We start from the raw sequence: 27,040 nt of genomic DNA, 5'->3' as shown, positions 1-27,040 counted from the left end.
ACTCAGTCAAAGTTGGTCTCAATGTTAAGTCTGTGGGTGGTTAATTGCCCCCTGCGGGGGCAATTAACCACCCACCCCTTCAAACAGTCAGAGCACCCTACTCCCGAATAAGCCGCACGGTTTGACACCTCATTCATGGGTCCACGACGAACGGTGCAAGACTCAGTCAAAGTTGTTCTCAGTGTTAAGTCTGTGGGCGGTTAATTGCCCCCTGCGGGGGCAATTAACCACCCACCCCTCAGAAAAGTCACAGCACCCTGTTCCCGAAAATGGGCCGCACAGTTCGACACCTCACTCATGGTACTCGGTCAAAGTTGGTCTCAATGTTAAGTCTGTGGGTGGTTAATTGCCCCCTGCGGGGGCAATTAACCACCCACCCCTTCAAACAGTCAGAGCACCCTACTCCCGAATAAGCCGCACGGTTTGACACCTCATTCATGGGTCTACGACGAACGGTGCGGGACTCAGTCAAATTTGTTGTCAGTGTTAAGTCTGTGGGTGGTTAATTGCCCCCTGCGGGGGCAATTAACCACCCACCCCTTCAAACAGTCAAAGCACCCTACTCCCGAATAAGCCGCACGGTTTGACATTTCATTCATGGGTCTATGACGAACGGTGCGGGACTCAGTCAAATTTGTTGTCAGTGTTAAGTCCGTGGGTGGTTAATTGCCCCCTGCGGGGGCAATTAACCACCCACCCCTTCAAACAGTCAAAGCACCCTACTCCCGAATAAGCCGCACGGGCGGACACCTCATTCATGGGTCTATGACGAACGGTGCGGCACTAGTAATTTTTTTTAATTCCCATTATAAGTCAATGGGCAAAGTCGCCAAAATCCCCATTCAAATTCTATGGGGCAACTTTGGGGACCTCTCTTGCCCCGGGGGTCGAACTTATCCCCCTGTGCGGGGTATGATCTGACACAGGCTGCAAACCTCTTCAAATCTGGTAAGTTTAATGTCTCTACAAAATTCACTCTCTGCGCTACAATCTGTCAAAGTTGGTCTCAATGTTAAGTCAATGGGATTTTTGAGGCGGTTAATTGCCCCCTGCGGGGGCAATTAACCGCCCACCCCTTAGAAAAGTCATAGCACCCCATTCCCGTATAGGCCGCACGATTTGACACCCCACCCATGGGTCTACGACAAACGGTGCGGGACTAGTTACGCGCCGAACTTTTGTACGGAAGAAGAATAATAAAAAAAATAATAAGTATGCAAGATAACAATAGTGATGCTTTGCAAGCACCACTAATAATAAAAAAAACTAGAGAGGTACATTTCCTGAAGAAAATGTGAGTGGTGCTTGCCGTGGCGAAACTCTGGCCCCAGTATTACTGAAGTGTTTCCTTCAGTTCTCTTTGAAAAACAACATTTAAATGCTGGTATAGCAGTGATATGACAATAAGACAATATTGCTTCTATTCATATTTCCTGATTTCTCTTTTGTTAATGGCTTATCATTCTTTTGTTTTTATTTCACCAATATTAACCTCTATATAACTTTCCTAACCACATTCCTTTGACCCAAATATACTTTTTTCTATCCACACCTATTAACTTTACCTGAAATCTTTTGACAAAATATACAAAGGGGTCTATGCAACAGTTGGACAATTTATTAGAAATTACTTAAATCAGATCAATTAAAGTCATCTTACAGGAAATAACAAAACCAGCATAACATTGTGAACTAATATTAATTATTTCACATATAAAATATAAACATACTTTGAAATTCAAACAAATAATTTCATGAACTAAAACAATTTATAATTCAAATGCAATTCTATTTACATAGTGCTTTTCACAAAGCAGCGTTACATTAAATAAAAACAAATAATATACAGAAAAATAGCACAATAATATAAGCATAATAGTGAACACATTATTAATGTAATACACAGAAAAACTCTAAGTAAAGCTAATTACAGCAGTATTCAATTTAATTTTATTTGCATAGTGCTTTTAACAACTGACATTGTCGCAAAGCAGCTTTACACAATCAAAAGAATTATTGAAGTTTGTATGGAATGTGAATGTGTATTAATCAAAATGGTCAGATTGTCCCTGGTGAGCAAGCTGAGGGCGACAGTGGCAAGGAAAACTCCCTGAGATGGTAATAGGAAGAAACCTTGAGAGGAACCAGACTCAACAGGGAACCCATCCTCATCTGGGTGAAACAGGTAGCAGGAATTGATCTTCATTTATACAGTGTGTCGCTGGGGAGACAATTCCAAAGTTTTATATTAAGACAAGTATTGATATTTAACATATCTAAATAGTCTATAAACATTAAAACAAGCAGACAGGGCTCACATGCAACAGGCAGGGCTCACTCGAAGCAGGCAGGGTCACACGAAGCAGGCAGGGTCACACGAAGCAGGCAGGGTCACACGAAGCAGGCAGGGTCACACGAAGCAGGCAGGGTCACACGAAGCAGGCAGAGTCACACGAAGCAGGCAGGGTCACACGAAGCAGGCAGGGTCACACGAAGCAGGCAGGGTCACACGAAGCATCCCCCTTCGACCAGCTGCTTGATCTGGCATGACAGTAGTGAGGATATCCTGAGGTGGAGATAAACAAGATGTCTTAAACGTTTTGTGATGTAAACTGGTGTGATTTTTCAAAACTAAACTAATGAAACACAATGGTCTGCAAAGAGATATGTATGATCAACCATTTTTGAAAATTTTCATTATAAATGTTTTTCTGTCACGTTTTTATTTTACCTCATTGCTATCGCAGTAGTCTTGATCCCTCAGTCACTGCCATTTGCTCCTCTTGTTGTCAACAGGCCTTCTCAGGCGTTCTCACTTCAACTGTGGCTGAAACATTAAAATCAACAATTAGATTAAAATTTTTCTGAAAATGTGGTGACGTAGTACATTGATTGAAATGAAATAGAGTGGTTAAACTTAGCTTAAGATTGTATCTTGAGGAATCTTGTCCTGTTCTTGCTATTGTATCCGAATTCCTCCTGTAACTTTAAAAGGCAAACATTAACGACAGAAGATGGAATGAGTTTACTACAGTCAGTAAAGACTCCAGGACACAAATTTAAGGGTAAACTTCTACTTAAAACATTTCAAAACCTAGATTGAAGGAAAACATTTAAAAAATATCTTACTAAATATACTACAACAGTGTCTTAATGCTTCTCCCCTCACGTTGCTATCTTCATGTTAGTGTGTTTCTCACTAACTGTTCCTGCTGCTCTCACTTCCTGCTTCCTCACTGAAGATGCCACACTATTCTTGTGCATCCTTTGTGGACCTGCTGCTCTCGCTCTCCCAAGTCTTCTCTGACATTAATGACAGAAGATGGAATGCATTTACTAAGTCAGTAAAGATTGTAGAACACAAATTTAAAGTTAAACTTTTTCTTCTAACATTTCAAAACCTGTATTGAAATATTAAGAACAAATCTTATTAAATATACTATGACAGTGTCTTAATGCCTCTGCCTTTACCTTGCTGTCTTCATGTTAGTGTGGAACTCACTAACTGTTCCTGCTGCTCTCACTTCCTGCTGTCTCGCTGAAGATGCTGCACTATTCTTGTGCATCCATTTCTACTTATACCATTTTAACATTAAAGATTGCACAACATAAATTTAAGGGTAAACTTTTACTTCTAACATTTCAAAACCTGTATTGAAATATTAAAAACAAATCTTAGTAAATATACTACAACAGTGTCTTAATGCCTCTGCCTTTACCTTGCTGTCTTCATGTTAGTGTGTGTCTCACTAACTGTTCCTGCTGCTCTCACTTCCTGCTGTCTCGCTGAAGATGCCGCCCTATTCTTGCGAATCCTTTGTGGACCTGCTGCTCTCGCTCCCTCAAGTCTTCACTGAACCTGCCACTGATCCTCACTGCTGCTGCTTTGCTCAACATCTCAACATCTTTAAACTTTTTTACAAATTGGCTTACTTTCATTAAACCTCAGTGTCCCTGGTTCTATATACCAAAACAGAACCCCCAACCACAAAAACTATTATCATCAACCTCAGAAACTCATTTGCGCAAAATGCAGTATACAGGATTGTGATAACTGTGGTAAGTCTGTAATACACCTGACTGGATGCAGATGTCAAGATGAGAGATGTAAATCTGATCCAACAATGTGTCCTTTTCAGTCGTCGCTGTTGTGATCAGTTGTGTGTAGCCCTTGGATTGAAACATGTCGTTTATAGGCTTTTTTCCAGGAGAAAGGAGGTCTTCATTAAAGTCTCCGCAGATGATGACAGGATTCTTCTTCATCATTTCCACATAATCGAGTAGGCTTCTTAAGTTTGGCAGGAATTTCTCCAGACTGTAGTGTGGTGGCCTGTACACAGCAGCAATTGTTGCATTCATCGGAGTGTCCACGTTGATGACGACAAACTCCAGGTCCGTGACATTTTGAATGTACTGGCGGGGCTGCGCTTGGATGTCTTCTTTGCAAAATATTGCAACCCCACCACCATCTTTCTTTGCAATTTCTGCATGTGTGGAGTAGGAGACGTGTCGATTTCGTGCAAACATCTTGTATCCTTCTAATTGGAGATGTGGAGAAATACATGAGCCGGACAGGTGGGTTTCCGTCAAACAAAGAATATCCGAAAGTTGCAGCTCATGATGGCATCTAACGTCCTCGATGTGGGATGCTAGTCCTTCGGTGTTGTGATGAACGATTGTAAAAGTATGGTCGTGGCTTGCCTCCTTTACTTGGTGCAGAAGTGGCATGACTCCTTCAAGGTTTGCTTTTTTCATGTTTTGCAAAGAGATGGTTATTTCGGGATTAGCATATATCTTCTTTTCATCAAAGTCCGTAATATGTAATCCACTCAATGAAGTCGTTCTGCTGAGGGCAACATAGGCCATTCCCGGCTCGAAAATCTTCTTCAGCGACACTACAGCAGATTGCATGGTCATTCCTTGAACCTTGTGAGCTGTGCAGGCATAGGCTAGCTTGATGGGGAACTGTCGACGAACTACTCCTTTCCTTAGATTTTCTTCCGATCTCTCAATGTAAACCAAGACATCATCTTCACCTTGTCCCTTTTTGCGATGTTTCTGACCTGCATTTGGATTGTCCAGCTGAAGTCCAAGCCTTTGCACCGTGGCAATTCCATCTTTTGTTGTGGTGACTATGGTTGCAACTTTCCCAAAAGATCCATTAACAATGCCATCTTCCACATCCAGATTTCTAGTCACCATTACACGAACTCCCACTGCAAGTTGAATGGTGTCGAGCAAGTCTTCCCTTTTTCCGATGACAGGTTTGTGAAGTTTCTTCGTCAGTCCTATTTTTGGGTCCTTCCTGTAGTCTTCGGCATCAACCGTAATGATGTCAGTGTGAAGTGCCTGTACAGTTTCGAGATTGTGTTTGTGAACCTCTTTGTTGGTGGCAAATACGTGTAGAGCATCATGCGGGCAGTCTTCCCGGTTCTTCGCGGCCTGGATTAACAAAGCTCTGTCCTCTTCCTCGAGAGCTTGAGTCTTCTGCTTCACTCGAAGTCTGTTCAAAAGTTCCGCAAAAGCAAGGTCTTCTTTTTGACGCATTACCTCGGTGAGCGTAACCATTTGAAAGTTATCCTTCCAGAAGTCCAGCACATCCTCTTCGTACACGCAGAGTGGTTTGGCTTTCCCAAGCGGTGGCAGTTGAAAAAAGTCTCCTACGGCCAGACAAGAGATTCCTCCAAATGGTTTCTTGCTGCCTTTGATCTGTTGAAATCTCCAGTTAACGTAAGCAAACAGGTCCTTGGAAATCATGGATACTTCATCAATAATAAGAATCTCCACGTTGCATAATCCTGCTCTTACTTCATCAAGGGTGTTCCCAAGTCCTTGATAAGGTGGCTTCAAACTCCTTGGCAGTTTTAAAAGGGAATGCAGTGTCTTTCCAGAAATGTTGAATGCTGCTGTTCCAGTAAATGCAGTCAACAGCACTGTAGGTACAGAGAGATCACCTTCATCCCGTAGTCGAGGCAGTTGTCGCAGAATCTTGGTGGCTTCTGTGTATATGCACCTGATGACGTGCGATTTCCCACAACCAGCACCACCTGACACAAAGTAGAAGAACTGTTCGGGATTATGACCCCACACACGCTTCAGGCACCACTGGCGGACAGTGTAGAACATGGCTGCCTGTGTCTCATTCAGGCTCCTGAACAACTTCCTCACAAATTCAGCAGTCATCTGTGGTGCCTCTATTCGTGGTACAACGCCATCGTCACGAAGAACCTGATATTCCGGTACATCCTCTTGTTCCTTCTCTTCTTCTGGATTGATGTCTTCTTGCTCTGCAATACAATCCAAACGATCCATTTCAATTTCAGGGGCAAAAGCTGTCCAAGCATTCTCACATGGTCCTTGCTGTTGCAACTGTTCGAAAGCGTCATCCACTTCTTTGCTGTGTTTCTCGTATTTCTGCTGGTTTGCTTTTACTATTGACTGTACCGGGAAATTTAGACCGTATCCTGCAAGTCCCACAAATGCAGTTTTGTAAAAATCCTCGTATGTCGGATAACGCTGAGGTTTTAGCTGTTCGTTGAAGCGGTGTGGCACATAAAGTTTCACCAAACTTCCGTAAAACTTCTCCGGATTCTTCTTCTCTGAAAACCGAGCATATCTGATAATTGCTGGCTTACCAACAGTTCTCTTCTGAATATAGCCTATGTTGTTGAGCAGTCGCTTAGCGTTCTTTCCTTTCGCTTGCTGACCATACACGACACGGTAGTTCGACGCAAACTCTGCCAGACACATGTTTTCAAACTCCTCTGTTTTAGGCCTTGCTCTGTATTTATCAATTAGTCCCGACATCCAAACGTCCTCTGAATCCGGATCTTTTCTTTGCAAGGCACTGATGGGCAGACTCATCTTCAGGGCATCATCATCCGTCGGTATAAACACCACACTTCTTGAACACTTCTTTAGTGGTAAGCTGCACGTTCGTGCCACAGATTCCTGAGCACTTACTTGCCTGTGTTTGGAGTAGGCCTGCATTATATGCTTCATTTCGTCCTTTTTATTTACATCTTGTTCACGGACACTCTGGATCACGGTCTTCAGGAATTCGTTCATTTCATGCTCTGGCTTGGAAATGTAGGACAACATATACATAATGCAGCTGTACGAGTCAAGAATGTACTGAATGTCCATGTTGGCGTTCCATGCCCTCAGCAAATCCGGATTGTATCCATTCACCCAAGCTTCCTTTGGATCACGCTTCAGCAAAATCACACTGGAAGTGGACAGGTCCTTAGTGTACTTTATGTAATCTTCCATGGACAAATTACAATCGCTCAGCAAATCTGACAAACTATTAAATGATGCTTGGGGATCATTCAGCATATCCCATAATGGCTTAAGTTTTAGCCTGGCGTTGTCCATTGCTCTTCGAGCAGCTTCCTGTCTTGACTTCGTCCTGTCTAGCTGGTTTCTTTCCTCTTCGTTTTCCTGGTCGTTTTCTTCTTCTTCCTCAGAAGGCTCCAGTTGTGGTCGGGTTATCACAGTCTTCGGCATGGGCAGTTTTGGGAATCCAAATCTACACAAAACATTTCCTTTTTTGCATGATTTAGAGTGGTTCCTGCTGTGTAATTGAACTTCAGTGACGATTCCATGAAGCTCGGGATCGTCGCTAGGGTCCGGCAACTGACAAGTTATATAGCGGTCCACAAATTCACACACATCCTTGTCAAAATCGCTCTCGAATTGAGGTGCATTCTTTACCCAAACCACTAGATGAATATGTGGACTTCCTCTGGCTTGAAACTCAACTCGATAAAAGTAGTCCTCGACTTCACCAATGGGTTGAGCAGGTGACAAAAGCAGGCGGGCCATTAATGCATCAACTCGTTTTTCGAACATCCGCATGACAGTGACAGGGTTACTTCGTAGGATTTCACATTTTTCCATCCAGTCAAGCTCTGAAAAGACAACCTGTTCACCTTGCTGAGCCTTGATTGCCACTATCACTTCAGGCCATCGCATTTCAGCTGCGCTAAATGTGCAAAAAAAAGTCGGAGTTCCTAACTGCCTAATCATGGCCTGTAGGTCTCTCAGTGTTTTCTCCCAATAAGATGGAGTGCCTCTCAAGGGTTGCATGAACCTTGTTGCATCACGGCTGTGGACCAGTCTTTCAACCTCGAGATCATCTTGAAGCAGCTTGTTGGAGATTCTTCGTCCGTCTTTTGTAACGGGTTTGCCCTTTCGCAACTGGATAGACATACTGTTTCTGGCCAAGTGCGTTTCAGTCACAAACTGAGCGAAGAAAAGGTAACTTTGATCCTTTGCAAACCGAGTATCCACACAGAACAGTCTCACATTGAAATACCTGCTTGGAGATAATGCAACTTCTCGGGCATCGTCAATCGTATTCTCTCCAGTAGGGAACTGTACAGGGAATGCCATGGCTTCCAGTTTGGGTATTTTGAAAAATCCCACAGGCTTTTTTCCTTGAGCAGGTGCGATGCTGAAGATTCCCTCGCCGTAGGATAAGATCTCCTGTCCGATGTCAAGCGGCTGCATGCACGTGTCAAGAGTGAGGCCAGGCCTAAGCTCGTCTTTTTCTTCTGTGCTAACATTCTGATCATCCTCTTCAGAAACGCCAACATCTTGTTTCTCCTCTACCTCATCATCAGGGGGAAATTCAAAGGTGGCAGTGTCACTTATGATGATGTCCGTGTATTCCGAATGCACTGCTTTCAGTACCATTAAAGCTGCTAGCACATTGTGCATATTCACAGTGTGGAAGTGCTGGTATCCTTTAAAATTGACGTGTCTCTTTAGCTTCACCTGTAGTAGCTGGGACTCACTACTAGGTCTTGGCAGAGTGTTGACGGTCTTCTCAACTTCAGAGGGCACACAAACAACAGCTCCATGCACTGCTCTCTGTTGTCCTTTGGGTAATGCAATCATTTTTGCAAATGGTATAACTTTGGCAATAAGCTGACGTTCAAGCACATTCAATTCAGCTAATTCTGCGGGGATGGGTGGCAGCTGAAGTTTGTTAGCTGCCGCAATTGAAGGCATGTGTCCTCTCTTAAGATGGCTGTCGCAGGTGTGGCAGATCCATTCCTGTCTTCTCTCTTCCGGAACGACACAAGAAACTGAGCAGGCGTTGTCACAAACATGAACGTATTTCCGGCTTAAGCAACATGCTGCAATTTGAACATCTTTGGTGTAATTTATCCTCTTACATACTCTGACTTGATCTGGAAACAAGGCTCTGTGACAGACTGTACAGATGTAAGTTGGTCCATGCAGAATCTGACAACGAAACGCAGATATGGCTGTTTGCATTAAAATCCTGGACAAAGGCTGTCTCGTAGCATCATGGCTGGAACGAACGTATAGTTTATATTTTCTTTTGATCCTTAACGCACATTGCAGCTTATACAGAATCTGAAATCCAGCATTGGTGAGACTCTTGTGTTTCTTTTGAAGAGTGCAAAGTAGAATGTGACGTGATCGAAACTTTGGGTCATTTGCATATCGTCTTGCCATGTATTGTTTCATTTTTTTCTGGAACAGAGCTTCTGTGTGGTACCGCCTGACCACATAGTCCTTCATTTTGCTCTGGAAATGAGCATCTATGTGGTACCTCCTGACCATGTAGTCCTTCATTTTCTTCTGAAACAGAGCATCTGTGTGGTACCTCCTGACCATGTAGTCCTTCATTTTCTTCTGAAACAGAGCATCTGTGTGGTACCTTCTGACCATGTAGTCCTTCATTTTTTTCTGAAACAGAGCATCTGTGTGGTACCTCCTGACCATGTTGTCCTTCATTTTCTTCTTAAACAAAGCATCTGTGTGGTACCTCCTGACCATGTTGTCCTTCATTTTCTTCTGAAACAGAGCATCTGTGTGGTACCTCCTGACCATGTTGTCCTTCATTTTCTTCTGAAACAAGGCATCTGTGTGGTACCTCCTGACCATGTTGTCCTTCATTTTCTTCTGAAACAGAGCATCTGTGTGGTACCTCCTGACCATGGTTTCTTTCACCTTTGTCTTGAAGAAAGAATCAGTGTTGTACCTCTTGATCATGTGTTCTCTCTTTTTGTTTCTGAACAAACAATCTTGATTGTATTTTTCCTTGCTGACCTCTTTTTTCTTCATTCGAAATTGCAAAGTAGATGCATACTTTTCTTTCTCATATTTCCTTCTCTTCTTTTTCTGTTCTTCTAAGTGTGGAGTTGTTTCCTCAGGCCCGGCACATTCCTTTTGATTTGCAATTCTCCGCATTTCTTTTCTTCTTTTCAGCTTATTTTTTTTCATGATGTCTATGACATTCTGGCTTCTGGCTCCAGCACTTGTTTGTGGTCCTTGTAGTGTTGAAGCGACTTGTGGCAGTGACACACAAGTTGATGATGTGGACACTTCAGCAGACTGTTGCTCCATTTTAAATGACACAGGCATAAATTCATAGCCTGCTTGGTCAGAATGATCCCGAAAAAGCTCCAGAATTGCGTTGGTAAAGTCATTCAGTTCAGTGAAAGTTAGCATAACTGCAGTTCCATAATTAGTAGGATGTGGCAAACCTTCAGCAGTTGTAGAATGTGAATCGAAATATCCATATCGTCCAGATCTGTCTTTGAACACAGCGATAAATGATGGAGAAAGAAGAAGAAGTGCATGGCTGACATCGGTTGAAAGACACTGAAGTCTTTCACTGAGAGGAATCCACCAATCTTCCATGTCTGGAGTTCCTCTGGCTCTCAAGTATCCACTCATGACCTCTGACTTCTGCACACTGTAATTGTGGTTACAAGTTGTAATGCTCAGAGGTACTTCATCCATGCTGAGATGATTGTGTCTAAATCTTCCCTCAGCGATGAGCTGCATTTTAGTGCTGACATACAAAGCATCACCCTCCTCTAACACTTTGTCAAGATCAAGCTGTTTGAAGCATGTCCCTTCACTGTGGTATGCAAGAAATGTCAAAGCTATACACGAGCATTGATAATTTCTTGAAAAAACATCATACCTCGCATCACTCTGGCAATGAGATGCATGCAGTGAAAGCATCCTGGGTGTGTTGTCACCGTCTCCTGCCTGTTCTCCATCAGAAGACCGGGTCACACCTTTATTGACGGTAGGCTGTCCAGTCAGGTCTGCCTTAAGCCAACGAAGTTTTTGAGCCTGGGATCTCTTTCCTTTTCGAGGCATCCTTTAATACATAAAAACTGAAAATAATTACGATAATTCATGACAACTCATTAATTAGAGATAATTAAATTGGACAAACTTTATTAATATGTTAACATATTAACATAACATTAACATATCACATTTTATATCACATGTATGTCAATAAACACAATGTAGTGCTTAATTCTGAAACTTTGAATCATAATAAAATCAATACAATTTTGTAACTATATGTAGTTAAATAGCATATGGTCACTGTCCGGTTCTGTGTTTATTTTTAGATTATGCCATGCATAATCGTGTAGCAAACAATTGTCTGTTTTCCTTCACTATGTGTTTCTACATGTCATTTAAAGCAGGTTTCTAGTTATTGTAAATTGTATTATAAAAATGTTAAAAAGACCAAAAAAGTTTTTTTTTCCCCCGCTAAAAGAATTATAGCAAATAAAACACAAAATATAAACTAAGATTTTAAGGGAAGAAGCTTTGTTTTTGTAGACAAAAACACCCCCACAGACCTGATCATAATTAAGGATTGACAATACAATTTCTTTTTTGCATGATCCTATACTTTTGGAGGTGGGCAGGGGTCCAGCATAGTGCACTATTTAATGTACTAAAAACAAATAATACAACAAACCTCAAGTTGGTCACGAGATGAAGCTCAAAATGTGAAACTTGAAGCTCAATGAAGAAATCAATCTGAAGAAAGCCAGAAAGCAAGTAAATGATTAAAGACATTTAACAGAAACCTAATTTTATACTTATACAACACACTCTAGATAACCAGCCTCAACCTAATCTCTCCCAAAATAAGGAGACTCCCTGCAATAACATTCTTATTCACACAATACAGGTCTAATATATAGCCTTGTACAAAAAGACATTTCATTTCTCAATTTTAGTTTTTACACAAAGCAGTTAAAATTATAAACAAATCCTACTCACCCCAGGAAAATTCTGGAAAGTGTAGGGCGTCTCTGGGGCTGTGTAACAATGTTGCTCAGCCAATCAGAAGCGCAAATCTCCTGTCTGTGTAAGAGTCATTTTGCCTGTCAGTTAACTATATTCTGAATAAACTACAAACATAATTTTTGTCTTTAAATTATTTTTTGCGTAGCACTTTCCTCAGTTACATAACTAACTGAAAGGGGTAATCATGCAGCTCATTGTGCAGTTCTTTGTCTACTATAATAAGGAGACTCTTATTATAATTATAATACAGATCTTATATATATATAGCCTTGTACAAAAACACATTTCATTTCTCAAGTTTAGTTTTTACACAATGCAGTTAAAATTATGAACCAATCCTACTCACCTCAGGAAAAGTCCGGAAAGCGCAGGGGGTTGTGTACCAAGGTTTTCTGAGCCAATCAGAAACGCAAATCTCCTGTCTGTGTAAGAGTTATTTGCGTGTCAGTTAACTATATTCTGAATAAACTACAAGCATAATTTTTACAAACTACAAACATAACTTTTGTCTTTAAATTATTTTCTTGTAGCACTTTCGTCAGTCACATAACTGACTGAAAGGGGGAATCATGCATCTCATTGTGCAGTTCTTTGCCTTTTAGGGCTGCAACTAACGATTATTTTAATAATTGATAAAAATATGAACAAATCACCTCAGTCAGCGGTTAAAAATATGAAGAAATCACTTCAGTCAGCGGTTAATAATATAAACAAAATATGAACAAATCACCCCAGTCAGTGGTTAATAATATGAACAAAATATAAACAAATCACCCCAGTCAGTGGTTAATAATATGAACAAATCACCCCAGTCAGTGGTTAATAATATAAACAAATCACCCCAGTCAGTGGTTAATAATATAAACAAATCACCCCAGTTAGTGGTTAATAATATGAACAAATCACCCCAGTCAGTGGTTAATAATATGAACAAAATATGAACAAATCACCTCAGTCAGCGGTTAATAATATGAACAAATCACCCCAGTCAGCGGTTAATAATATGAACAAATCACCCCAGTCAGTGGTTAATAATATGAACAAATCATCCCAGTCAGTGGTTAATAATATGAACAAATCACCCCAGTCAGTGGTTAATAATATGAACAAATCACCCCAGTCAGTGGTTAATAATATGAACAAATCACCCCAGTCAGTGGTTAATAATATGAACAAATCACCCCAGTCAGTGGTTAATAATATGAACAAAATATGAACAAATCACCTCAGTCAGCGGTTAATAATATGAACAAATCACCCCAGTCAGCGGTTAATAATATGAACAAATCACCCCAGTCAGTGGTTAATAATATGAACAAATCACCCCAGTCAGTGGTTAATAATATGAACAAATCACCCCAGTCAGTGGTTAATAATATGAACAAATCACCCCAGTCAGCGGTTAAAAATATGAACAAAATATGAACAAATCACCCCAGTCAGCGGTTAATAATATGAACAAAATATGAACAAATCACCCCAGTCAGCGGTTAAAAAATATGAACAAATCACCCCAGTCAGTGGTTAAAAATATGAACAAATCACCCCAGTCAGTGGTTAAAAATATGAACAAAATATGAACAAATCACCCCAGTCAGCGGTTAATAATATGAACAAAATATGAACAAATCACCCCAGTCAGCGGTTAATAATATGAACAAAATATGAACAAATCACCCCAGTCAGCGGTTAATAATATGAACAAATCACCCCAGTCAGTGGTTAATAATATGAACAAAATATAAACAAATCACCCCAGTCAGCGGTTAATAAAATGAACAAAATATGAACAAATCACCCCAGTCAGCGGTTAATAATATGAACAAATCACCCCGGTCAGCGGTTAAAAATATGAACAAATCACCCCAGTCAGTGGTTAATAATATAAACAAATCACCCCAGTCAGTGGTTAAAAATATGAACAAAATATGAACAAATCACCCCAGTCAGCGGTTAATAAAATGAACAAAATATGAACAAATCACCCCAGTCAGTGGTTAATAATATGAACAAAATATGAACAAATCACCCCAGTCAGTGGTTAAAAATATGAACAAATCACCCTAGTCAGTGGTTAAAAATATGAACAAAATATGAACAAATCACCCCAGTCAGCGGTTAAAAATATGAACAAAATATGAACAAATCACCCCAGTCAGCGGTTAATAATATGAACAAATCACCCCAGTCAGTGGTTAATAATATGAACAAAATATGAACAAATCACCCTAGTCAGTGGTTAAAAATATGAACAAAATATGAACAAATCACCCCAGTCAGTGGTTAATAATATGAACAAAATATGAACAAATCACCTCAGTCAGCGGTTAATTCATTTTTTATTTCTTAGTTTATTTTCTTGTCTCATGCTATTTGTAATTTGTAAGCCATTAACCTATGAATTTATGTTCTAATACAATATTTAATTGCGATTATGTTGAGGGGTGCAATCCATGGGAGGGGGGTATTTTAGGGCATAACAGTGTCTGTGTGTGTGTCTCCAATGACACGCGCGCGCACACAGACAGACAGAGACACACACACACACACACAGAGCAGGCTAAGCCGTGAGCAGAGCAAGGAAATGGATTTTTAACGTCTGTAATGAGGCGCGCTGTACACACAGGCAAACAGACACAAAATAAAATGTTTTACATACACGCGTGGTCACAGTGTTATAGTTAACAGTACACGCGTGCACGGCTGTTAATTACACCAGTAAGAGACGAGCAGCATCCTCCGCCATATTTCTTTCCTCTACCTCCGCTTGTAATGTTTTTTTTTTTTTTTGCTAAACCCTGTCGGCGCCGAACTATGCTAGCATTAGTGCACAACACCGCGTGCGTTTACTCCGCTCCGCGCTTAACTGAAGTTTTTTTTTTTTTTTTATCAAATGTCTCCGCGTCGCGCGACACAACGAAACGATTATAAAATTCGTTGGCAACTATTTTAGTAATCGATTTTTATCGATTCGTTGTTGCAGCCCTATCTATAACAAGGAGACTCTTATTACTGCAATAACACCCTTTTTCACACAATACAGGTCTAATATATATGGCCTTGTACACAAACATTTAATTTCTCAAATTTAGTTTTTACACACAGCAGTTAAAAATATGAACCGATTCCACTTACCTCGAGAAGATTCTGGCAATCAGGGGGCGTCTCAGAGGCGGTGTTACGATAATGCTCAGCCAATCGGAGGGGCAAGTGGCGGCCGTCTCCAGGCAGTGTCACAACGGTGCTCAGCCAATCAGAAGCACAGTCATGCAGCCTTACTTTTTTTTTTTTATACATATGTGAGAAGGGTAGTCTTCGTACACATTCACATTTCATACATCCTTTCATAATTTATTTTGATTGAGTAATTGTTAAAAGCACCATACAAATAAAATTGAATTGAATTGAATTGAAAAGTCTAAGAGTTTTATGGTTTTTAGGGTACTCTGTTTTGTAGCTAGGGAGTAGCGTGGCACCTGTTATTGAAGAAATCAAAGGCTATCTGAACATTTTGATTCATACACATTTACTGGGGATCACCCACATGCTGGGGTGTGGCTTAACAACTTCACAATGATCATGAGAGACTGGTTGTTTGCCTGAATGAAATGAGTCCACCCTGCTAACATAATGCTGACATGCTTAGCTGTTGCTAGCATGATTATATGTAGCATCATCTCAGCAATATTTTCATGCTAGCAACATGCTAATCAGCTTAACACCATGCTAGCATCACACTAATCATGTTAAGAGCAAAAAGCCAATATAGTTAAGTAAAGTAAAGTGCTAAGTTTTAAACTCTGAGTGAGAGAGAGAGAGACTGTTTATCAATAATTAGCTGTAAAGACTTGTTACTATGGTAACTCTTGTCAGTGGTGGAGGGGTGCGGGGGCGCACGCACACTCCTCTGTGACAGACACAGAGAACAGAAAACAGGAATTAATCCCTCAAACTAACGCTTCCCAATGGAGAATCGTAGTTCCGATTGCAAAAATTCTTTCACCGTAAGTGGCAGAAACTTCCTGACTACGACATATTGAATCCTCATGCCCATAGAATGTATTATACCGACGTGGCGACAGTGTAAAGAGACCCACCGATTCACACTCTTGGAATATGGCAGTTGACAGTGGCACATTTCATGAAAAATCAAAATTTTCATCAAACTTAAACTGCTCTTGTGAAGCAACCGTGAAAGATATCAAAACATGGACCCAATCCATAAAAGGTGGTTTTTGGGGAATTTCGGGAAAACCATGGAACGAATCCCTACCAAAAGTCACAGCACCCCATTGCCGAATAAGGCGCACGGTTTGACACCTTACTCATGGGAATCGGTCAAAGTTAGTCTTAATGTTAAGTCTGTGGGTGGTTAATTGCCCCCGCATAAGTCTGCGGGGGCAATTAACCACCCACCCCTTAGAAGAGTCACAAGACCCCATTCCCGAATAAGGCGCACGGTTTGACACTTCACTCATGGGAATCGGTCAAAGTTGGTCTCAATGTTAAGTCTGTGGGTGGTTAATTGCCCCCGCATAAGTCTGTGGGGGCAATTAACCACCCACCCCTTAGTAGACTCACAGCACCCCGTTCCCGAATAAAGCGCATGGTTTGACACTTCACTCATGGGAATCGGTCAAAGTTGGTCTCAATGTTAAGTCTGTGGGTGGTTAATTGCCCCCGCATAAGTCTGTGGGGGCAATTAACCACCCACCCCTTAGTAGACTCACAGCACCCCGTTCCCGAATAAAGCGCATGGTTTGACACTTCACTCATGGGACTCGGTCAAAGTTGGTCTCAATGTTAAGTCTGTGGGTGGTTAATTGCCCCCTGCGGGGGCAATTAACCACCCACCTCTTAGTAGACTCACAGAACCCCATTCCCGAATAAGGCGCACGGTTTGACACCTCACTCATCGGACTCGGTCAAAGTTGGTCTCAATGTTAAGTCTGTGGGTGGTTAATTGCCCCCTGCGGGAGCAATTAACCACCCACCTCTTAGTAGACTCAGAGCACCCCGTTCCGGAATAAGGCGCACGGTTTGACACCTCACTCATCGGACTCGGTCAAAGTTAGTCTCAATGTTAAGTCTGTGGGTGGTTAATTGCCCCCTGCGGGGGCAATTAACCACCCACCCCTTCGAACAGTCAGAGCACCCTACTCCTGAATAAGCCGCACGGTTTGACACCTCATTTATGGGTCTACGACGAACGGTGCGGGACTCAAAGTTGTTCTCAGTGTTAAGTCTGTGGGCGGTTAATTGCCCCCGCAGGGGGCAATTAACCACCCACCTCTTAGTAGACTCACAGCACCCCGTTCCGGAATAAGGCGCACGGTTTGACACCTCACTCATCGGACTCGGTCAAAGTTAGTCTCAATGTTAAGTCTGTGGGTGGTTAATTGCCCCCTGCGGGGGCAATTAACCACCCACCTCTTAGTAGACTCACAGAACCCCATTCCCGAATAAGGCGCACGGTTTGACACCTCACTCATCGGACTCGGTCAAAGTTGGTCTCAATGTTAAGTCTGTGGGTGGTTAATTGCCCCCTGCGGGGGCAATTAACCACCCACCCCTTCGAACAGTCAGAGCACCCTACTCCTGAATAAGCCGCACGGTTTGACACCTCATTTATGGGTCTACGACGAACGGTGCGGGACTCAAAGTTGTTCTCAGTGTTAAGTCTGTGGGCGGTTAATTGCCCCCTGCGGGGGCAATTAACCGCCCACCCCTTTAGAAAAGTCATAGAAAACTATTCCCGAATATTCTGCACGGTTTAACACCTCATTCATGGGTCTGCGATGAACGGTGCGGGACTAGTTATTCCCCAAAATCCGTATTATGAGTCAATGGGGCAACTTTGGGGACCTCTCTTGCCCCGGGGGTAAAACTTATACCCTTGTGCGGGGTATCTTCTGACACAGGCTGCAAACCTCTTCAAATGTCGTAAATTTGACGTTTCTACAAAATCCCCTCTCTGCGCTACAATCCGTCAAAGTTGGCCGCAATGTTAAGTCTATGGGATTTTTTGGCCGGTTAATTGCCCCCTGCGGGGGCAATTAACCGCCCACCCCTTAGAAAAGTCATAGCACCCCATTCCCGTATAAGCCGCACGATTTGACTCCTCTCTCATGGGTCTACGACAAACGGTGCGGGACTAGTTACGCGCCAAACTTTGTACGGAAGAATAAAAATAATAATAATAACTAGAGAGGTACATTTCCTGAAGAAAATGTGAGTGGTGCTTGCCGTGGCGAAACTCTGGCCCCCCATATCTCTTCGACAATGGGATCTTGATAGCAACATGCTAATATAGCTAGCATCATGCTAGCATCATGCTAACCAGCTAAACATCATGCTAATCACACTAGCATGATGCTAGGAACATTCTATACATGTAATTAGCGAAAAGTTAGCATAATGCTAGCGACATGCTAATAGCGTTAGCATCATGCTAGCGATGTGCTGATGAAATTAGCATAACGCTAGCAAGATGCTAATTTTGTTAGCGTCATGCTAGCAAAATGCTAATCGCGTTAGCATCATGCTAACAGCATGCTAATGAGGGTGCTAGGGGGCGTGGCTTATGAGCATGATGATAAATGCAAAAGAGTGTCTCTACGACAGTCGGTTCCACAGTTAAATCAATTTTAAGTCTGTGGGTGGTTAATTGCCCCCTGCGGGGGCAATTAACCACCCACCCCTTAGAAAAGTCACAGCACCCTGTTCCCGGAGATGGGCCACACGGTTTGACACCTCACTCATGGGAATCAGTCAAAGTTGGTCACAATGTTAAGTCTGTGAGTGGTTAATTGCCCCCTGCGGGGGCAATTAACCACCCACCCCTTCAAACAGTCAAAGCAGCCTACTCCCGAATAAGCCGCACGGTTTGACACCTCATTCATGGGTCTACGACGAACGGTGCAAGACTTAGTCAAAGTTGTTCTCAGTGTTAAGTCTGTGGGCGGTTAATTGCCCCCTGCGGGGGCAATTAACCACCCACCCCTTAGAAAAGTCACAGCACCCCGTTCCCGGAGAGAGGCCGCACGGTTTGACACCTCACTCATGGGACTCAGTCAAAGTTGGTCTCAATGTTAAGTCTGTGGGTGGTTAATTGCCGCCTGCGGGGGCAATTAACCACCCACCCCTTCAAACAGTCAGAGCACCCTACTCCCAAATAAGCCGCACGGTTTGACACCTCATTCGTGGGTCTACGACGAACGGTGCGGGACTCAGTCAAAGTTGTTGTCAGTGTTAAGTCTGTGGGTGGTTAATTGCCCCCTGCGGGGGCAATTAACCACCCACCCCTTCAAACAGTCAAAGCAACCTACTCCCGAATAAGCCGCACGGGTTGACACCTCATTCATGGGTCTACGACGAACGGTGCGGCACTAGTAATTTTTTAAAATTCCCATTATAAGTCAATGGGCAAAGTCGCCAAAATCCCCATTCAAATTCTATGGGGCAACTTTGGGGACCTCTCTTGCCCCGGGGGTCGAACTTATTCCCCTGTGCGGGGTATCATCTGACACAGGCTGCAATCCTCTTCAAATGTGGTAAATCTGACGTCTCTACAAATTTCACTCTCTGCGCTACAATCCGTCAAAGTTGGCCTCAATGTTAAGTCTATGGGATTTTTTGGCCGGTTAATTGCCCCCTGCGGGGGCAATTAACCGCCCACCCCTTATAAAAGTCATAGCACCCCATTCCCGTATAAGCCGCACGATTTGACACCTCACTCATGGGTCTATGACAAACGGTGCGGGACTAGTTACGCGCCAAACTTTTGTACGGAAGAATTTTGCAAGATAACAATAGTGATGCTTTGCAAGCACCACTAACTAGAGAGGTACATTTCCTGAAGAAAATGTGAGTGGTGCTTGCCGTGGCGAAACTCTGGCCCCAGTATTACTGAAGTGTTTCCTTCAGTTCTCTTTGAAAAACAACATTTAAATGCTGGTATAGCAGTGATATGACAATAAGACAATATTGCTTCTATTCATATTTCCTGATTTCTCTTTTGTTAATGGCTTATCATTCTTTTGTTTTTATTTCACCAATATTAACCTCTATATAACTTTCCTAACCACATTCCTTTGACCCAAATATACTTTTTTCTATCCACACCTATTAACTTTACCTGAAATCTTTTGACAAAATATACAAAGGGGTCTATGCAACAGTTGGACAATTTATTAGAAATTACTTAAATCAGATCAATTAAAGTCATCTTACAGGAAATAACAAAACCAGCATAACATTGTGAACTAATATTAATTATTTCACATATAAAATATAAACATACTTTGAAATTCAAACAAATAATTTCATGAACTAAAACAATTTATAATTCAAATGCAATTCTATTTACATAGTGCTTTTCACAAAGCAGCGTTACATTAAATAAAAACAAATAATATACAGAAAAATAGCACAATAATATAAGCATAATAGTGAACACATTATTAATGTAATACACAGAAAAACTCTAAGTAAAGCTAATTACAGCAGTATTCAATTTAATTTTATTTGCATAGTGCTTTTAACAACTGACATTGTCGCAAAGCAGCTTTACACAATCAAAAGAATTATTGAAGTTTGTATGGAATGTGAATGTGTATTAATCAAAATGGTCAGATTGTCCCTGGTGAGCAAGCTGAGGGCGACAGTGGCAAGGAAAACTCCCTGAGATGGTAATAGGAAGAAACCTTGAGAGGAACCAGACTCAACAGGGAACCCATCCTCATCTGGGTGAAACAGGTAGCAGGAATTGATCTTCATTTATACAGTGTGTCGCTGGGGAGACAATTCCAAAGTTTTATATTAAGACAAGTATTGATATTTAACATATCTAAATAGTCTATAAACATTAAAACAAGCAGACAGGGCTCACATGCAACAGGCAGGGCTCACTCGAAGCAGGCAGGGTCACACGAAGCAGGCAGGGTCACACGAAGCAGGCAGGGTCACACGAAGCAGGCAGGGTCACACGAAGCAGGCAGGGTCACACGAAGCAGGCAGAGTCACACGAAGCAGGCAGGGTCACACGAAGCAGGCAGGGTCACACGAAGCAGGCAGGGTCACACGAAGCATCCCCCTTCGACCAGCTGCTTGATCTGGCATGACAGTAGTGAGGATATCCTGAGGTGGAGATAAACAAGATGTCTTAAACGTTTTGTGATGTAAACTGGTGTGATTTTTCAAAACTAAACTAATGAAACACAATGGTCTGCAAAGAGATATGTATGATCAACCATTTTTGAAAATTTTCATTATAAATGTTTTTCTGTCACGTTTTTATTTTACCTCATTGCTATCGCAGTAGTCTTGATCCCTCAGTCACTGCCATTTGCTCCTCTTGTTGTCAACAGGCCTTCTCAGGCGTTCTCACTTCAACTGTGGCTGAAACATTAAAATCAACAATTAGATTAAAATTTTTCTGAAAATGTGGTGACGTAGTACATTGATTGAAATGAAATAGAGTGGTTAAACTTAGCTTAAGATTGTATCTTGAGGAATCTTGTCCTGTTCTTGCTATTGTATCCGAATTCCTCCTGTAACTTTAAAAGGCAAACATTAACGACAGAAGATGGAATGAGTTTACTACAGTCAGTAAAGACTCCAGGACACAAATTTAAGGGTAAACTTCTACTTAAAACATTTCAAAACCTAGATTGAAGGAAAACATTTAAAAAATATCTTACTAAATATACTACAACAGTGTCTTAATGCTTCTCCCCTCACGTTGCTATCTTCATGTTAGTGTGTTTCTCACTAACTGTTCCTGCTGCTCTCACTTCCTGCTTCCTCACTGAAGATGCCACACTATTCTTGTGCATCCTTTGTGGACCTGCTGCTCTCGCTCTCCCAAGTCTTCTCTGACATTAATGACAGAAGATGGAATGCATTTACTAAGTCAGTAAAGATTGTAGAACACAAATTTAAAGTTAAACTTTTTCTTCTAACATTTCAAAACCTGTATTGAAATATTAAGAACAAATCTTATTAAATATACTATGACAGTGTCTTAATGCCTCTGCCTTTACCTTGCTGTCTTCATGTTAGTGTGGAACTCACTAACTGTTCCTGCTGCTCTCACTTCCTGCTGTCTCGCTGAAGATGCTGCACTATTCTTGTGCATCCATTTCTACTTATACCATTTTAACATTAAAGATTGCACAACATAAATTTAAGGGTAAACTTTTACTTCTAACATTTCAAAACCTGTATTGAAATATTAAAAACAAATCTTAGTAAATATACTACAACAGTGTCTTAATGCCTCTGCCTTTACCTTGCTGTCTTCATGTTAGTGTGTGTCTCACTAACTGTTCCTGCTGCTCTCACTTCCTGCTGTCTCGCTGAAGATGCCGCCCTATTCTTGCGAATCCTTTGTGGACCTGCTGCTCTCGCTCCCTCAAGTCTTCACTGAACCTGCCACTGATCCTCACTGCTGCTGCTTTGCTCAACATCTCAACATCTTTAAACTTTTTTACAAATTGGCTTACTTTCATTAAACCTCAGTGTCCCTGGTTCTATATACCAAAACAGAACCCCCAACCACAAAAACTATTATCATCAACCTCAGAAACTCATTTGCGCAAAATGCAGTATACAGGATTGTGATAACTGTGGTAAGTCTGTAATACACCTGACTGGATGCAGATGTCAAGATGAGAGATGTAAATCTGATCCAACAATGTGTCCTTTTCAGTCGTCGCTGTTGTGATCAGTTGTGTGTAGCCCTTGGATTGAAACATGTCGTTTATAGGCTTTTTTCCAGGAGAAAGGAGGTCTTCATTAAAGTCTCCGCAGATGATGACAGGATTCTTCTTCATCATTTCCACATAATCGAGTAGGCTTCTTAAGTTTGGCAGGAATTTCTCCAGACTGTAGTGTGGTGGCCTGTACACAGCAGCAATTGTTGCATTCATCGGAGTGTCCACGTTGATGACGACAAACTCCAGGTCCGTGACATTTTGAATGTACTGGCGGGGCTGCGCTTGGATGTCTTCTTTGCAAAATATTGCAACCCCACCACCATCTTTCTTTGCAATTTCTGCATGTGTGGAGTAGGAGACGTGTCGATTTCGTGCAAACATCTTGTATCCTTCTAATTGGAGATGTGGAGAAATACATGAGCCGGACAGGTGGGTTTCCGTCAAACAAAGAATATCCGAAAGTTGCAGCTCATGATGGCATCTAACGTCCTCGATGTGGGATGCTAGTCCTTCGGTGTTGTGATGAACGATTGTAAAAGTATGGTCGTGGCTTGCCTCCTTTACTTGGTGCAGAAGTGGCATGACTCCTTCAAGGTTTGCTTTTTTCATGTTTTGCAAAGAGATGGTTATTTCGGGATTAGCATATATCTTCTTTTCATCAAAGTCCGTAATATGTAATCCACTCAATGAAGTCGTTCTGCTGAGGGCAACATAGGCCATTCCCGGCTCGAAAATCTTCTTCAGCGACACTACAGCAGATTGCATGGTCATTCCTTGAACCTTGTGAGCTGTGCAGGCATAGGCTAGCTTGATGGGGAACTGTCGACGAACTACTCCTTTCCTTAGATTTTCTTCCGATCTCTCAATGTAAACCAAGACATCATCTTCACCTTGTCCCTTTTTGCGATGTTTCTGACCTGCATTTGGATTGTCCAGCTGAAGTCCAAGCCTTTGCACCGTGGCAATTCCATCTTTTGTTGTGGTGACTATGGTTGCAACTTTCCCAAAAGATCCATTAACAATGCCATCTTCCACATCCAGATTTCTAGTCACCATTACACGAACTCCCACTGCAAGTTGAATGGTGTCGAGCAAGTCTTCCCTTTTTCCGATGACAGGTTTGTGAAGTTTCTTCGTCAGTCCTATTTTTGGGTCCTTCCTGTAGTCTTCGGCATCAACCGTAATGATGTCAGTGTGAAGTGCCTGTACAGTTTCGAGATTGTGTTTGTGAACCTCTTTGTTGGTGGCAAATACGTGTAGAGCATCATGCGGGCAGTCTTCCCGGTTCTTCGCGGCCTGGATTAACAAAGCTCTGTCCTCTTCCTCGAGAGCTTGAGTCTTCTGCTTCACTCGAAGTCTGTTCAAAAGTTCCGCAAAAGCAAGGTCTTCTTTTTGACGCATTACCTCGGTGAGCGTAACCATTTGAAAGTTATCCTTCCAGAAGTCCAGCACATCCTCTTCGTACACGCAGAGTGGTTTGGCTTTCCCAAGCGGTGGCAGTTGAAAAAAGTCTCCTACGGCCAGACAAGAGATTCCTCCAAATGGTTTCTTGCTGCCTTTGATCTGTTGAAATCTCCAGTTAACGTAAGCAAACAGGTCCTTGGAAATCATGGATACTTCATCAATAATAAGAATCTCCACGTTGCATAATCCTGCTCTTACTTCATCAAGGGTGTTCCCAAGTCCTTGATAAGGTGGCTTCAAACTCCTTGGCAGTTTTAAAAGGGAATGCAGTGTCTTTCCAGAAATGTTGAATGCTGCTGTTCCAGTAAATGCAGTCAACAGCACTGTAGGTACAGAGAGATCACCTTCATCCCGTAGTCGAGGCAGTTGTCGCAGAATCTTGGTGGCTTCTGTGTATATGCACCTGATGACGTGCGATTTCCCACAACCAGCACCACCTGACACAAAGTAGAAGAACTGTTCGGGATTATGACCCCACACACGCTTCAGGCACCACTGGCGGACAGTGTAGAACATGGCTGCCTGTGTCTCATTCAGGCTCCTGAACAACTTCCTCACAAATTCAGCAGTCATCTGTGGTGCCTCTATTCGTGGTACAACGCCATCGTCACGAAGAACCTGATATTCCGGTACATCCTCTTGTTCCTTCTCTTCTTCTGGATTGATGTCTTCTTGCTCTGCAATACAATCCAAACGATCCATTTCAATTTCAGGGGCAAAAGCTGTCCAAGCATTCTCACATGGTCCTTGCTGTTGCAACTGTTCGAAAGCGTCATCCACTTCTTTGCTGTGTTTCTCGTATTTCTGCTGGTTTGCTTTTACTATTGACTGTACCGGGAAATTTAGACCGTATCCTGCAAGTCCCACAAATGCAGTTTTGTAAAAATCCTCGTATGTCGGATAACGCTGAGGTTTTAGCTGTTCGTTGAAGCGGTGTGGCACATAAAGTTTCACCAAACTTCCGTAAAACTTCTCCGGATTCTTCTTCTCTGAAAACCGAGCATATCTGATAATTGCTGGCTTACCAACAGTTCTCTTCTGAATATAGCCTATGTTGTTGAGCAGTCGCTTAGCGTTCTTTCCTTTCGCTTGCTGACCATACACGACACGGTAGTTCGACGCAAACTCTGCCAGACACATGTTTTCAAACTCCTCTGTTTTAGGCCTTGCTCTGTATTTATCAATTAGTCCCGACATCCAAACGTCCTCTGAATCCGGATCTTTTCTTTGCAAGGCACTGATGGGCAGACTCATCTTCAGGGCATCATCATCCGTCGGTATAAACACCACACTTCTTGAACACTTCTTTAGTGGTAAGCTGCACGTTCGTGCCACAGATTCCTGAGCACTTACTTGCCTGTGTTTGGAGTAGGCCTGCATTATATGCTTCATTTCGTCCTTTTTATTTACATCTTGTTCACGGACACTCTGGATCACGGTCTTCAGGAATTCGTTCATTTCATGCTCTGGCTTGGAAATGTAGGACAACATATACATAATGCAGCTGTACGAGTCAAGAATGTACTGAATGTCCATGTTGGCGTTCCATGCCCTCAGCAAATCCGGATTGTATCCATTCACCCAAGCTTCCTTTGGATCACGCTTCAGCAAAATCACACTGGAAGTGGACAGGTCCTTAGTGTACTTTATGTAATCTTCCATGGACAAATTACAATCGCTCAGCAAATCTGACAAACTATTAAATGATGCTTGGGGATCATTCAGCATATCCCATAATGGCTTAAGTTTTAGCCTGGCGTTGTCCATTGCTCTTCGAGCAGCTTCCTGTCTTGACTTCGTCCTGTCTAGCTGGTTTCTTTCCTCTTCGTTTTCCTGGTCGTTTTCTTCTTCTTCCTCAGAAGGCTCCAGTTGTGGTCGGGTTATCACAGTCTTCGGCATGGGCAGTTTTGGGAATCCAAATCTACACAAAACATTTCCTTTTTTGCATGATTTAGAGTGGTTCCTGCTGTGTAATTGAACTTCAGTGACGATTCCATGAAGCTCGGGATCGTCGCTAGGGTCCGGCAACTGACAAGTTATATAGCGGTCCACAAATTCACACACATCCTTGTCAAAATCGCTCTCGAATTGAGGTGCATTCTTTACCCAAACCACTAGATGAATATGTGGACTTCCTCTGGCTTGAAACTCAACTCGATAAAAGTAGTCCTCGACTTCACCAATGGGTTGAGCAGGTGACAAAAGCAGGCGGGCCATTAATGCATCAACTCGTTTTTCGAACATCCGCATGACAGTGACAGGGTTACTTCGTAGGATTTCACATTTTTCCATCCAGTCAAGCTCTGAAAAGACAACCTGTTCACCTTGCTGAGCCTTGATTGCCACTATCACTTCAGGCCATCGCATTTCAGCTGCGCTAAATGTGCAAAAAAAAGTCGGAGTTCCTAACTGCCTAATCATGGCCTGTAGGTCTCTCAGTGTTTTCTCCCAATAAGATGGAGTGCCTCTCAAGGGTTGCATGAACCTTGTTGCATCACGGCTGTGGACCAGTCTTTCAACCTCGAGATCATCTTGAAGCAGCTTGTTGGAGATTCTTCGTCCGTCTTTTGTAACGGGTTTGCCCTTTCGCAACTGGATAGACATACTGTTTCTGGCCAAGTGCGTTTCAGTCACAAACTGAGCGAAGAAAAGGTAACTTTGATCCTTTGCAAACCGAGTATCCACACAGAACAGTCTCACATTGAAATACCTGCTTGGAGATAATGCAACTTCTCGGGCATCGTCAA

General features: G+C 42.3%; 2 protein-coding genes across 8 annotated transcripts; both read right to left on the bottom strand.

Moving 5' to 3' along the window:
- Window positions 1-1,796: 1,796 nt before the first annotated feature.
- LOC128530405 (ATP-dependent DNA helicase PIF1-like) lies at window positions 1,797-6,232 on the bottom strand. Of its 4 annotated transcripts, none has more exons than XM_053504340.1 (6): window positions 3,720-6,232; window positions 3,472-3,572; window positions 3,205-3,303; window positions 2,732-2,985; window positions 2,319-2,566; window positions 1,797-2,221 (listed from the first exon to the last, which is right to left on the bottom strand). In XM_053504340.1, exon 1 carries the CDS (start codon window positions 6,181-6,183, stop codon window positions 4,018-4,020), a length of 2,166 nt encoding a protein of 721 aa, XP_053360315.1. In that variant the 5' UTR covers window positions 6,184-6,232; the 3' UTR covers window positions 1,797-2,221; window positions 2,319-2,566; window positions 2,732-2,985; window positions 3,205-3,303; window positions 3,472-3,572; window positions 3,720-4,017. The 4 variants fall into 4 exon arrangements, 3 of the variants coding, with proteins under 3 accessions (XP_053360315.1, XP_053360317.1, XP_053360316.1); XM_053504342.1 differs by having other exon boundaries at window positions 2,339-2,566; XM_053504341.1 differs by having other exon boundaries at window positions 3,205-3,298.
- Window positions 6,233-20,479: 14,247 nt separating this feature from the next.
- On the bottom strand, window positions 20,480-24,915 carry LOC128530403 (ATP-dependent DNA helicase PIF1-like). Of its 4 annotated transcripts, none has more exons than XM_053504337.1 (6): window positions 22,403-24,915; window positions 22,155-22,255; window positions 21,888-21,986; window positions 21,415-21,668; window positions 21,002-21,249; window positions 20,480-20,904 (listed from the first exon to the last, which is right to left on the bottom strand). In XM_053504337.1, exon 1 carries the CDS (start codon window positions 24,864-24,866, stop codon window positions 22,701-22,703), a length of 2,166 nt encoding a protein of 721 aa, XP_053360312.1. In that variant the 5' UTR covers window positions 24,867-24,915; the 3' UTR covers window positions 20,480-20,904; window positions 21,002-21,249; window positions 21,415-21,668; window positions 21,888-21,986; window positions 22,155-22,255; window positions 22,403-22,700. The 4 variants fall into 4 exon arrangements, 3 of the variants coding, with proteins under 3 accessions (XP_053360312.1, XP_053360314.1, XP_053360313.1); XM_053504339.1 differs by having other exon boundaries at window positions 21,022-21,249; XM_053504338.1 differs by having other exon boundaries at window positions 21,888-21,981.
- Between the last annotated feature and the right edge of the window lie 2,125 nt (window positions 24,916-27,040).

Source organism: Clarias gariepinus, chromosome 9 (assembly GCF_024256425.1).
Source record: "Clarias gariepinus isolate MV-2021 ecotype Netherlands chromosome 9, CGAR_prim_01v2, whole genome shotgun sequence".
Lineage (NCBI taxonomy): Eukaryota > Metazoa > Chordata > Actinopteri > Siluriformes > Clariidae > Clarias > Clarias gariepinus.
Note: the sequence above shows the minus strand (reverse complement) of the source record. Positions and strands in the feature narration are given on the sequence as shown.